Source organism: Babylonia areolata, chromosome 18, assembly GCF_041734735.1.
Source record: "Babylonia areolata isolate BAREFJ2019XMU chromosome 18, ASM4173473v1, whole genome shotgun sequence".
Classification (NCBI taxonomy): domain Eukaryota; kingdom Metazoa; phylum Mollusca; class Gastropoda; order Neogastropoda; family Buccinidae; genus Babylonia; species Babylonia areolata.
The window spans coordinates 39065083-39079474 of NC_134893.1; the positions used below are offsets into that span (position 1 = coordinate 39065083).

General features: G+C 41.8%; 1 protein-coding gene across 1 annotated transcript; it reads right to left on the bottom strand.

The window, feature by feature from the left end:
- Nucleotides 1-1369: 1369 nt before the first annotated feature.
- On the bottom strand, nucleotides 1370-9042 carry LOC143292751 (uncharacterized). The gene is made up of 3 exons (XM_076603294.1): nucleotides 8701-9042; nucleotides 3901-4044; nucleotides 1370-2939 (listed from the first exon to the last, which is right to left on the bottom strand). Exons 1-3 carry the CDS (start codon nucleotides 8957-8959, stop codon nucleotides 2374-2376), a joined length of 969 nt encoding a protein of 322 aa, XP_076459409.1. The 5' UTR covers nucleotides 8960-9042; the 3' UTR covers nucleotides 1370-2373.
- Between the last annotated feature and the right edge of the window lie 5350 nt (nucleotides 9043-14392).

Consider the following 14392-nt stretch of genomic DNA (forward strand, 5'->3'; position numbering starts at 1 on the left):
GATTATATGGAAAAATCCAACCCACTATTAAATACTAAACCCTTAAATCCGAAAGACCATGGAGGGAATGCTTCGTGTCACTTTCAAAATGTCTGTGGATTGTTCACATGCACAGCCAAGACAATGACTGGGGACATCACTGATAACTGGTTAGAAGAGAATCGAGACTTGTATTCTTCTCTTTTAAACTGAGGGACTGAACTTATGGTTCGTGTGTGAAAAAAGTATTTTGACGCCGTACGTGGGCCATACCTTTTGTGACCGGGGTCAGAGTGTAGGTGAGAAAGGAACGTGAAGATCACTGACACAGTGACAGGAGAGGTAGTGCATGCTACCTGCCCATACAATATGTTTTACTTCCCGTCCCCCCACCCTCGCACACCTCGCCCCCAAAACAACAAAAACACATAAAAACAAAAACCCAACAAAACAAACAAACAGAAAAACCAAAACCAGCCCCTCCACCAAGGATAAACAAACCTCTTTGCTGCGAGATAAATGTTCTTGTGGATATTGGACAGCTTTTGGCAGTGTTTGCTCATTATACGTTGTTGTGGAGCAAAGCAATGGATAACAAACATCAAAACCCTTTTTCCCTTTCAATTTTAAACAATAAACGGGCAAACCCCCCTCTGCCCATTCTCGGCCCGCGTTCCCCCAAAAGAGAAAAAAAGGGGAAAAGAGAGGGGGAAAAATATCTGTCCACTGACCAAATCTGACTTTGTTTTCTCTCATTCTTCTCGCCTTGACACTGAACTTTATTGTTTTTGCCTGCTTCATCCTTTCAGCCCTTCAGCGCATACAAAAATTCTGCTGCCCGACTCGCCTCAGAAAAAAAGTCTGAGCACCCACCCCTCTTTTGCACACCCCACTGGCCCTGCTCACACCGATAAAGACAAAGACCCGCACTCAGCTCAAATGTATTCACAATCACCCCTTTCCCTTCTCTGGCCTCCCTTCACCTCTAAAAACTCCATCTCGCTCACTCGATCAGCTTCGGACCACCCCACTTACATAACCTAGTTCAAACTCTCACGTTGGCCCCCGTTTTTTTTTCTCGCTCTGGACCTTCAATTGGAAGAACTTCCTCTTTCGCTTCGTCAAGTCTCCACACTCAGCTCTTTTAAGTCTGGCCTTAAAACCCACCTCTTCCCAAAGTAGCCTCCCTTCCCTGCCTCTTCCTTGTCTTTTTAGTTTTTTTCAGTTTTAGAGTTATGCTTGCGTGAGAATGACTGGTGCGAAAGCGCTTTGATTTGTTTATGCACAAGATTTAGCGCTATACAAATACCATTATTATTATTATTATTATATTCACACAAAAATTTCCCCCCAACAGAACCAAAGACGTTTTTTCAGCTATTTTGGTAAAATCCCCCCCCCCCCCCCCCGCCTTCCCCTTAAGAAAGGGTAAACTACGCCGAGTTAAATGAAGAACCAACAACATTTCTTCAGCTATTGTTGGTAAAACAAAAACAACAACTCCCCGTATTAAAAAAAAAAAAAAGAAAAGGAAAAATAATACCAAACACTACACCGAGTAACAAGTGCTCTGACTACAGTATTCACTTTGATAATTAGTCAATAAGTCATTCGGCACAACAGTCACAGCCCTCTGGTAGTCAGGAAAATGACTGACCACCCTCTGAGACAGAGCTGTAGACTATATCATAATTACTGATCATTTAATTCAGTCACAGTCACACAGTTTTGGCTTCGACCTTTCGTATGTTCCGCAGCACTTCTCCACAGAAATAACGAAAGTAAACTCACTTCATGCACGAAAATATATAAAGCTGAATTAGAATTTATAAAAAGTCAAGGCATAGAAAAGGTGACATTTTGAAAACATCACGGTAATTGAAAAGGAAGGGAGAAATGATATGATACTAGTACAGAGGATTGAACGCTGTACACGCCGAAAACAAAGAAACCTAGAAGAAAATAACGAAAGGAATTTTTTTTTTTTAATGAACTGAATTCAGTATTTGAGGAAATGGGAACAATAACAGGACAATGCTGTCTGACAAAGAAGATTTTAATGTATATAGGTGTTATTGCAGCCGTTACTATATGAATGAAGCAGGAATGAAGGAACAATCAATGAGATATACATTACAGAAATACAGAAACTACAGCTGTAGAAAAGGTTAACCTTTTGCCGACGAGTGTCCAGGAGAAGCACGGACATTTACCATTTAACAGTTTTGATCCTTTGAGAGAAACAACCAGAAGCCAATGCTGCTTCCCGTCACCAAGCACGTCGGAAAAAAAGAGGAATAAACTATTACTATCATTTATTATATCTAACTCTAAACCGTTCACAGAACATCCTGACGGGAGAAGCCCCGACGTCCGTCCCTCGACCAGAAGAGTTCAGAACTTGTGGTCGCTGGGCTGGCCATCCAGGGAGGTCTCAGGGCCCGGGGTCTGCCCAGTGCCTGCCGTGCTGCCGGTCACGGTGGGGGACAGCTCCCGGTACACCGGCACCATCTGGCCCTGCACCAGGACGAAGCTCACAGGAACTTGTGACGCAGGCACTCCTGGGGTAGCTGCCAATGGTGCAGACCCCGGAGCCACGGGTGAGGCAACGGGTACAGGGTAAGGGTAAGCAGGAGTGGGGTAAGGGTAACCGGCAGCTGGTGGTGGGGCGTAGGTGGCTGACGTCATGATGGGCTGCATGGGGATGGAGGGAGGGGCGGTACCAGTGGTGACCCCGAGGTTGGCCAAAGCCTGCTGGGTTTGCTGCGCGTGCTGCACGCGGCTGGCGCCCATCAGGACGGCACCCAGGAGGCCCAGGATGCTGCCTGCCGCCGCCAACCCGAAGGCCCAACCCAGACGTACTGTCACGTAGGAAATATAGCCATAGTCGTCGTACTGAATCGTAGTCTTTTTGTTTATCTTTGCTCCGAAAATCGCCACCCCGATGAGACCAAACACACCTGCACATCAGTCATTTAGACGGTCAATCAACTTTAAAATCAATGAATCAACCAGCACATAAGGTAACAAAGCCTACCAGGTAATTCAGTCAATCAAAAACAAAACAACAAAGAGCAAAAGGAAAGTAGGACTAAGACAAAAAACACCTTAAAATGTTAAAGTAATCCCTACGCACCATTTTGTGTTTTTTTATTCTTTTGTTTATCATTTTGTTCTTTCTTTTTGTATTGCTTCAGTGGTATTACTCCTACACCGCTCATTCTGAGTCCTTTTCACACAGGTGGTGTTCAGTAGTGCCTGTTCTGATTTACCATACTGAAGACACTGCCTACCAAACCCCCCTCCTGACGATAATAATCGCTCAGTCGCGGAACCAGACTGAGCTTCCACCCAGAGTGAAGACCACCACTACGTCCTTCCAACGACAGTCCCCCGTGAATCTGCCGAAACTGAAAACTCCAACGATGGAACTGGAGGAGGGCCAATATTGAAGTCAACATGAGAGCATGGCAAGAATAGGCCACGGAGTTTGGGACATTTTTTCTTTGTTCACTGATGATGAATGAGGGTGAGGATGAATAGGATCAAATCCAGATCAGATCAAATCAAATTATGGTGCTTAAAGCCTCGCCGACCACTAAGGCCGTCGTAAGCAACTACTTCAAGTCAAGGGTAAAAAAAAAAGTACAATAAAAACTAGTCACCGATTTAAGCTTTTCACTCAAAGTTTAAAGCATTACATTTTCTTCGAGCATGTACGAAGAGTGTTATTGATTTTCCGATGAGTAACTCGCATCACATTTTTTGAATATAGCATCTCTGCATGTATTTTCCATTTCCCATCTGTTTCTAAAGAAGTTTTGCCAGGGTAGCATGTTGTGATAGTCAAATAGTCTTTCCAATCAATAAGCACTATGAAAGAAATGTGGAATGACTGTACAACACGCTTACGGCAATTACCTGCAACCACACCCAGGATCTCCACAGCCTTGTTGTCTTTAGGTTGGGGGGAATTGAACACGTCCTGATACAGCTCCACAGCCACACTGAGGATGAAGCACACCAAGGCCAGCACCTCCACGATGCGTACCGCGTCCATCCAGACTGTACACATCCACCCACACACACACACACACACACATATATATATATATAATACATACATACTTATACACATACATATCTATCTGATATATATATATATATATTATATATATATATATATATATATATATATATATATTGTGACTGATGCCCCTCTGCATCTGTCCTTAGATTACTGCCTGGCATCTGGGTGAAGTATACCCGCCACTTTGGGCTTGATCACGAAGACAGAAAGACTGATCTGTCATCTAAATGTGTGTTCCAGTTCTGTATTTTTTTTACAAGCTGGAGAAAAGCAGAAACCTTCTAAGACATGGCTCGTACCCCTGCCTGATACGCCAGTAGATCTGTACCATTTGTGTAGAAACCATTAACATGGGTATTGACTAAATGGTGGACCAGTAAAACTAAACAAAGTTGGAAACAGTTTACGGCAGTTTGTATCTTGGGCGCACCTCCCTCTCTCCCTCTTTCTCTCTCTCCAATACATTTTCTCTCTGGAGATGTCATAGTCTACCGAAACTAATTTTTCAATGGAAATCGCTGCAATATATATATATATATATATATTTTTTTTTTTTCTCAAAAGTTAGAATAAAGTCACCTATAACAAGAAAAATACCCTAGGACGCACAAAAGTTGGTATGTGGTCATAATTAACAAATTAAGTTTTCGAACGCTGTGATTTGCTAAAATACTGACCGCTCTGGTACGCCATACAACTCGCGGCAAGCGCGCCAGCCGCAGTCGAGATAATGAGGTGCTGACACGGCGTGTGAACGGCGGCGTCCGCTACCCATCGAGATCGTGTTTATAGGTCAGTGCCGATACCCAGAAAAACGTGTTTCTTATCTTGGCAATGCGCTTGCCGCGATATACCGAGAGGCGCACACTCGCTCGTAATCGACCCTATAAAAAACTATGGTCGGCCAAGAAGAAAACTGGTAAGAGTAACGTGCTTTCTTGAATGTTTTCATTCTTTTACACAAACGAAATATGACACAGCTCGCCATGTAACACATTAATTTTATGTAATTATATTTCGATATCTCGAAAAGGTAATTATGACGAAATTGTTAAATTGTTAGTAGGAATGCTTTAACCATGTTTTATTTATAACGTTTGTTGTTGGAGTTCTCGGTTTATTTTCTTTATCAGCTTGGATATGGAAATGTGATAAAAGCTGATTATTTTTCCTTGCAAACTTTTAAAACTGATTATTATTCTGGCTGATGGATGCATGCATGTATGTGTGTATGTGTGTGTGTGTGTGTGTGTGTGTGTGTGTGTGTGTGTGTGTGTGTGTGTGTGTGTGTGTTAATGATAACTATGAGAACACATAAGGTCAATATCACTGAACAAGTAAAAGGGCAATAAGATGTTCTATACTCTGTGTATTACAGGTGAAGGAGCAGCAAAGTACGTCATGTGCTATGAATTCCAGTATAATAGTCAGCCAGATTAGGTGAGACTGGATCTAAGACTGTCAATCGGTACAGCACACAGTATGGTGACATTTTAAAGCCTGCAGGACAGAGATTACGTACAAAAGGCTGGCTTGTCTTTACAAATACGAAAACAATTATGACATACCCAGAGACGAAACAAAACGCCTGTACAGATAGCCATCCAGACGATCAGCCTGCCTATGATCCAAGAATCCACTGTCTGTTTGTGGTATCCTTGCTAATGTCCATAATCGGAGAAAAATACATAAAGCCTTCCCAGTAAAAATCAAACAAGAAGGATTTCAGGTAGCTATTGTAGGTGTCTCCAAAGATCGAGATGACAACAGGGCAAAAACATTATCTGACAGAATTTGGTAAGCAAGTAGGGAGGACCTTTTTGCATGGGATGCTGTGTACCATGATGCCCACAGTGCCAGCCTCAAAACACAGGAACATTCCTGTTTGATTTACCGACGCAAAAATCCCAAACCGACCCCGTCCTTTGAGGATCCTTAAGAGGCCAAGTCGCACACTCTCTTCAAAATATGTCAACATTTGGAGGTAAGTAATGATGAACAAGCCACGTTGTCTGATCTTGTATCCAAAAAACGCAGGAGTTTTGCGGGGATAGAGTTGATGCATACACTATAAAGCACGTATAAAAGAACAAACTTCCTGAACACTTTGAGGCAGATATTTTGATATTAAGATGAGGCAAAAATACCAATGTAGTAACCCTCAGAACAGCTTCTTGGAAGATCCTCAACCTGTAGTTTGACACCCCGCAGACAGAAGATTCAGAGGCAAAAATTTTCGGAATCGAAACAGCAGCAAAACTTAACAGAAGTGATATAGAATAGAGGTTTTGCCACCAATTATGTGTATCCAGGATCACAAAATACGAAGTTTATTCCAGGGAGCATGAATTTTGCCCTCCGTCATTGTTTCTTGTGGCAATGGCACTGACCCATCCACAAAAAACATGGCCTATCTTTTTCGGTCAGGGCGTGTTGTTTGAACCACAGTCAACTTCAATACCAACATCGTTTTCTCATTAAAAAATGGAGTATTTCTGGCAAACAGATGTCAACATAGGGCAGCCCATGCGTACAATCATTAATCACAGTAGACAACAACAGCAACCAGAGAATCCCTTGAAAAAGTAACTTGGAGTAAATCATACAGCCATCATCACAGCCATGCACGTACGATAAACATCGCAGATAAAGGATAGGCATAGAATAGCATACTAAAAGTAGATTTAGACATATAATAACAATATTCAACAGTATTATGAGTTGAAGTGTCATATTCCACGAAAATACACTCTGGCATACATTTTAGTCACATATTTGATTATCAGTTATTGTTGTTTAATAGCTGGATTGATGTTGGAAGAAAGCTGCATTTTGTTCTGTTTGTTTTAAATTTTGGGACACAGAAACGTTTGCCTGAAGGTAAGAGTTGGTCATAATTTGCCAGCGTATGGCTGCTGTCGCTTGAAATGCGTGTAGCTTTCTGTCGTACTCTGACATTGTTCAGTTCGCTCAAGCTGTCCTGTCTCACGCCCACGACCTTAATACACACATTCACAATCTTGTTCAGCATATTCCTATTCTTCACAACGAGACCACCATACCAGTTTTTAAAAGTGAAAGGTAACATAGATTCAATAAAGCAACTATAAAATCCTTGAAGTACTGCGAATTGACTCTGATGTTTTTGAGTTTCTGCAGACAATATAACCATGCGAGATTGGCACTTTTTGTGAATAAAAATTGTGTTAGGAGTAAAATTCAGCTTATGATCAAGAACAGTTCCCGGGTATTTGTATTCATGTATTCTTTCAACCTTTTTTTTATCATTTATGAAGAGGTCAGGGACTGGAAAGGCATTTTTCTGAAGTCAATTATCATTTCTTAGTTTTTTGAACATTAAGATCTGCATAGTTCTCTTTACGTCAGCAGGAAAGTTTTTGAATTTGCTCGAACTAAACACATCAGAATTTGACAGATCGTCTAGGGCTGAGTCATCAGAATACTGAAATAAAGCTGTGTCTCAGCGTGTGCAGTCATTTGTATATAGTGCGAAAAGAACATATGACAGAACTGTACTTTGAGGAGCACCAGTGGATGTTCTCTTCACAGAAGCTAGAGCTTGTCCAAAACGGACTGAGTTCTCTGAACAAGAAAACTGTTTACCCATAAAATGAGGTTTGTACTGATTTTGAATGAAAGAAGCTTACGTGCCATGAGATATGGCTGAAGAGTGTTAAATGCCGATGAAAAGTCAATAAATAAAATGCGAACAAACGAATTTGGTGTCTCCAGATAAGTGTATGTATGGTGCAAGAGTATAAGTGTGACATCAGAGTGCTTCTATCTGATCTATATGCAAACGTATTGATCATAGTAGGATGTTGTGTGTGCTAGAATCTATTTCAAGATGATACGTTCTGAACATTTCATGGAGTCAGGGCCATGGGGCAGCAACCATTTAATATTACAGGGTTTTTGTCCTTTGGTACTGGGCTGATCACTGAATATTTCCACAAAGCAGGCACATGGCAATTCTTCAGAGACCACTTTAACAGGCTACCAAACACACCACACAGCTCTGAGGCACATGTCTTCAGGAGCCGTCCACTGATCCCATCAGGCCCTACTGCCTTTTTTACGGGCAACCGAAAAGCAGATTCAACAGTGCAAGGGTCAATAACGGATAAAACACTTTCATCGTTTAAAACATGTTAAGAGGGGTAGTTATTTTTTTCTAGTTCATTTATGACTTTCATAAAAAAAAAACCTGGTTATTATTCACATACAACAACCATAACAACAACATCAACAGCAACAACAAACAAACAAACCAAACAGAGGAATACGATCGCGGCGTCCCTTTACCGTACCAGACATTGAGGACAATGTGACAGAGACACATACAGACTTTGAAGAGAAGCAAGGTGTGGGTAGGGGGTAGGGATGATTGGGAGGGGAGGAAGGAAGGAGAAAGAGAGAGAGAGAGAGAGAGAGAGAGAGAGAGAGAGAGGGGGGGGGAGAGAGAGAGTGAGAAAGTGAGAGACAGACAAAGAGAGAGAGAGGAGGGGGAGAGACAGAGTGAGAGAGAGAGAGAGAGAAACGGAGAGAGAGAGACAGACAGATAGACAGAGACAGAGACGGGAGATAGAGAGGAGGACAAAAGTACTGACCAAGTACGTCTTCAACGTTGTCTTGACAAGACCTTCTGCCGATGCACGACTCCCACAGCCCAAAGTCGTTCATGGCGATGGCCCACCTGGGAGCGGAGAAGCCCACAGTGAACAAGATCATGGCCACCACCAGTGACCCAAACCCCGCCCTGAAGTGCCTGTGACGGAACCTGATGCGGCGAACAGTGGTTCTGCTATAGGCCGCGGGAGTGACCACAGGATAGGGCTGTGGCGCTGCTGTCAGCTGCATGGGCACCATGACTGGCTGCTGCTGCTGGGGTTGTGCTGCTGCTGGAACTGGTTGCTGCTGCTGGGGTTGTGCTGCTGCTGGAACTGGTTGCTGCGGATGCACGGTTGTTCCCTCATGCCTCCTTCAGTCTGTAGTGAGTTTTTGTCTGGTGGCATTGGGCGCATGGTGGTCCCCTTTATGCTTCGCTTTAGACTGGAATTTTAAATAAGGAAGGTACTTTTGTTTTGTTTTTCTCGTGGGAATGGGATCTTGGGAAAACAGTGTGTAGACGATGTGTGAGAGAGTGTTATTGACAGCTTTGTGTGTGTGTGTGTGTGTGTGTGTGTGTACACACGCTCGCGATGAAGATATACACGTCAGTTTATGCCCATGTAAATTTAACCTATGCACTTGCGTATGTACATATGCGAACACTGAAGTTGGGTTGTGAGAGCCGAATGTGCATAATTAACTGAGTAATGACTACGTGTGTAACATGTAACTTCCATGTAGATTTTTTTATTTGTTATTTCTGCTTACTGCGAATTACTTATAGACCATTGGGTGGTATGGTGATTTTTTGTATTTCGTGATAATGGTGTTGATTGTTGTTATATATGTTTGTTTATTTGAAAATATGCGGGTACATGTGCACGTTTTGAGGTTCCATATCTAAAGGAAGGAGTGAGAGAATATAAGATGATTTTCATAAAATCCCTTGAGTGTCAAGTCCATCATACTCAAACAGAAAACAATGTTCAAGGGAAAATAATAAAATGCCACTCAGCTGTACCACCAATGAATCTTACAGTGTATTAATCTACATTTTATTTCAAAGAAAAGAACCTTTTTTGAAACAAACAACAACAACAAAACAACAAAAAATCACCGTTGCAAATCAATCAAGATCGATATCGTGCTAAAGCTATGGAATAACATAACATTATGAAACAGGTTGGAGATGTCCCCGAAACGTGGCAAATGTGTATCAGTTGAAGTACTGTCAAAATTCTGCAAAACCATGAAAACGTTACAGCTCACATGGAAGATACTTTTACTTTACAATCTCCAGGGGCATGTTTTCCATGTGTTATAGTGTGCCAGCAGTGTCACCTACACCCCCCACCCCTTTCCCCTTCCCTCCCATCCCTTCATCCCCCTACCCCTTTCTTATCTCCCTCCCTGCTCCAGCCAGTCCAAAGTCTAGCCTTTGAGTCGCGCCGACACTGTCCCAAATCCCTGCTCTCCTCACCTCCACCGCCCCCCCCCCCCCCCCCCCCCCCCCGTGCCTTTGTCACTTGCCGTAATGTAACTGGCTATCCGGCACGGCATGGTCACGTGCGACAGGCACAACTTATGCAAATACAGGACTGTTTCCCGTGTGGCGGCCTGTCTTTTCAAGTCGTTCCCCATACACACACACACACACACTCACTCATACTATGTAGTAACAATATGAAATGGTAAAATGAACCATGGTTTGAATGAATGGGTCACACACAGAAGCGATACTTTTTTTCTTCAGTTCAGTTGTTAAAAATCTGGTGGAGGTTTATGTTGCTGCGACAGCACTGAGAAATGTCTCCGTGACAGCAGAAACTGGCTTGACTTCGCCTTCTTGTTTCTGGTTCCGCGGCAATTGAAAATCTTTGCACGACTAACAAGTTCAACTTTCGCGCTACTGATCAGTTGTCCGTTCTTTTTTTAAAATACTCTTTCGGTTCTTTAACTTTCAAATATTCAAGCGCACTTTCATTTTCAGCGGACAGAGTCGCCATGTTGCCTTATCCGGACGTCCCAAGGTGAAGGGGCTGAACTTTTCACAAACCTCCGGTTTCCTGACGAATAAGGTCTATATCCGCCTGTCTCCTCCCTTCTCTCTTGGAATAGAACGAACCACCCTTTCGAACAGCAGTTGTTGTTTTTTGTTTGTTTTTTTTACACATGTTACATTGGACATTAGGTATGGTAATTATTAAAAAAAATAAAAAAGAAAAAAGGAAAAAGAAAAGAAGCGCAAAATAATACAAAATAGGAAATGGATTTGAACACAGACAAAAATTAATCGCACAGGTGAGAGCAGCAACATACAACAGACGTGTCCTTCGAATTCACAGGTGTTGCTTAACATTGACCAACCCACGAAATGAGTGCGCCATCACCCTGTGACACATTAAAGCAAACAATAGACTGCAAGACTGTGGCTGACAGAAGGCTCGAGAACAGTCCATTTTACAGTTCATTCACAATGAAAAAAGACACCTCAGTTCTGAAGCTGTCTTCAAAGAGATAAGGTATGGACCAATATCAGTTTGCACACCCTCTGACCCTCTTTATTTGCCTTGTGCAGCCGACCACCTCACCTCACAACTAAGACGCAGATGTCTGGACCAGCAACTAGGTCATTCAACCAAAGCAAACACTTCGAGTGAGTGGCAGCCCCACAGATTATCAGGAGTACACAACAACGCAGCCAGCACGCTTAGAGAGATGGCCCGAAAAATGGTTGCAGTTTTAATCACAAAAGATATGCGATATGCACTCCGGAAAGGTTTTATGTGGGTGGATATGTCTGTTGTGAGGGGCTGGGGGATAGGAGTGGGAGGAGCTATGTGTGTGCTGGCCAACAGCTAGGAGTGTGACAAGACACTGTTCTGTCAGTGACATGTTATGTAGGCACAGGGAGGTAGGTAAAAGTGGGGGTGGGGTAGTGTCGGTTTTTAAGAGGCAACACGGAGAGGAAGAATGAGAACACGTAACTGAAGGTTTAGGGGTGGGAGGGGGAGGAACGCTTTGCAGCATAGCCAGACTGAGCGAGCGTGCTCTCTTGAACAGACTGCTACTGCGTCCACTGATCCAACGACAATGCCAGTCAATCTTTTAACTCTTATGATATATCCCCTGCCATCTAGACGACACAGACACTTGTTGATTTTCTTAGGAGACTTGAGCGAGCTTTCAGAAACGCATTCACGACATTGTTGAGACTTCATTGTATGGTCTCAGACTCAGATTCCACATACAGCAAATTTAAGTCTTGGTGGGAATTGGCAAGGGACTTAACAAAAATTCCACAATGATATTATAGAGTGAAACATGTTCCGATGTTGGACTGAGTGAATCCTAGATTTTCAAAGCTTTTTTTCTTCTTTTTTTTTCCCGAGATTCAAAGAAATGTAATCCTTTTGCCCCTTTTGGGGTGTGGAGGATATAATAACAATACATACTCATTGAATCACAACTTCAGTGCAACGATGTCTCCAAAACACGCAAAAACGCACACCCACGCACGCGCACACACACGCGCGCGTGCTAATAATAATTATTTGCAACAACAAAAAATCAAACTTAAACATACTGACAAGTATGTTTTAGATGTAACAAAAGTTACAACCCTTTCCAAGTTTTATGAATTTCGAGTAGCTTTCTTTTAGAGAACTCAAGGTGTCGTTTTACTGGAAAATATAAAATAAAGTTGACTGCCATTATCATAAGTTGAACACTTGTTCAAAATGAAAAATGATTGTCGTTATCATAAGGTGAACACTTGTTCAGATCTGCTCTTCAAATTGTCAAATTTTGGTGTCTTATCATATGCAGTTAGGGTGGATTTGTTGAGCCTTCTGCCTAAAATTGCGCTACTGGAAACAAAGATAATATTGACCTTCCTTTCTTGCATACTGTTTCGATTCATTCTGCTTTAACACAGTTTTATTTTCAGAAGACAAAATTTATCTTTATATGGACCTGATAGCATTACGGTCTTGTAAAAAAAAAAAGTCGATGACAATTCATTTGACCAGATTCAAAGAAACATTTACAGAAATTAGTAGATGCCTTATTTCTGTATTGCCTTGAATGGAAACATGATTTCAATATCTCAAACACCAAAACTGCAATCAACAGACATTGTCAACCTATTCACGTACCATAGAATAGAATTCAACTGTACTTTCTTAAAGAAAAAGGAAAAGAATACAAATCGTAAAAGAAACAAATCATAAAAGAAACAAACCGAACAAATCGTAAAAGAAGTATTGAAATATGAAGCAAAAGTCCAGATTACAGCAAGGGTGAAATGGACTTAAGAAGGAAAACGTAATACCAAGTATTTTTTTACACTTTAGAAAAAAAAGCATGAGGTAAACAAAACAAAAAGAAAACACCCCGAAACCCCAAAACAACAACAACTAAACAAAAAAACCATAAAGAAACAAAAAACAAAAAGAAAATAAAAATAAAAGCAGTAACCCCTTTATGTTTTTTTCAGGGGAAATAATAACAGATCAAAGAAAGAAAAGGGAGAACAAAAGTTACATTGCGAAATACAGCTTCATGCTTAATACCAACTGGACCATAATAATTATGATTCAGAGACATGATGCATTCTCCCAACCTTTGGTTTTGTTTTCACCCTTTCATTCCCTCTCTCTCTCTCTCTCTCTGTGTGTGTGTGTGTGTGTGTGTGTGTGTGTGTGTGTGTGTGTTTGACAATTGAGGATATTGAGTGCAGGTGGAGGGAGACAAAACAGCATGCAGCCACTGTCTCCTGAGCATGCTGTCACTAATCCGTGACCGCTTCCGATGGTATAACTGCATGTGTGTGTGTGTGTGTGTGTGTGTGTGTGTGTGTGCGTTTGTGTGTGTGTATGTGTGTGTGTGTGTGTGTGTGTGTGTGTGTGTGTGTGTGTGTGTGTGTGTGTGTGTGTGTGTGATAGAGATAGAGAGAAAGAGAGAGAGAGAGAGTAACGAGGATGGGAGAAATGATTCGAAGGAGTCCACACATACAAGAGACAGTGGGTTCAATATTTTATTACTCTACATTGAAAACAAATTCATGCGTTCTATAGTCACACAGATGTGACACAGACACGTTGTAGGAATGGATTAGTATCAATTTGAATTCTAACAGATGTCTATGAGACTAAACCAGCAGGCACGTATTAAAAGAAGTGTGTGTGTAACCGGGACTGTACACAGCAGAAGAATGAATTAAAATATACAAATAACTTGTTTTGATTCTGTTATATCAATATGAAATTTCATCTAGTCAAGTTTGCATAGCAGTTACAAAAAATGAGCAGCGACGGAAAAATAAAATGCATATCCATATCAGAAAACACACACACACACACACACACACACACACACACACACACGCTGTCTTTGATACCATAGTAACAGAGACACATATTAGAGTAACCAATCGGAAAGACAAAGGAGGGAACGCTTCGTGTCACTTTCAAAAAAATGTCTGCGGATGGTTCACATGCACAGCCAAGACAATGATTGGGGACATCACTGATACTTGGTTAGAAGAGAATCAATACTTTTGTTCTTCTCTTTGAAACCGAGGGACTGGACGTATGGTAGGTATGTGAAAAAAAAGTATTTTGACGCATCATGGGGTATATAATGTTAACTTTGTGGTCTTGGTTGGGAACTGGGACTGGGGAAGAATAT

Bases quoted from the DNA above. Each gene is read 5' to 3' on its own strand.
- LOC143292751 (XM_076603294.1), bottom strand. From the start codon at position 8,959: ATGGTGCCCATGCAGCTGACAGCAGCGCCACAGCCCTATCCTGTGGTC. The intron at 4,045-8,700 runs GTCAGTACTTTT...GGATGTGTACAG, and splicing joins CAACGTTGAAGACGTACTTG to TCTGGATGGACGCGGTACGC. The intron at 2,940-3,900 runs GTAATTGCCGTA...ACTGATGTGCAG, and splicing joins GATCCTGGGTGTGGTTGCAG to GTGTGTTTGGTCTCATCGGG.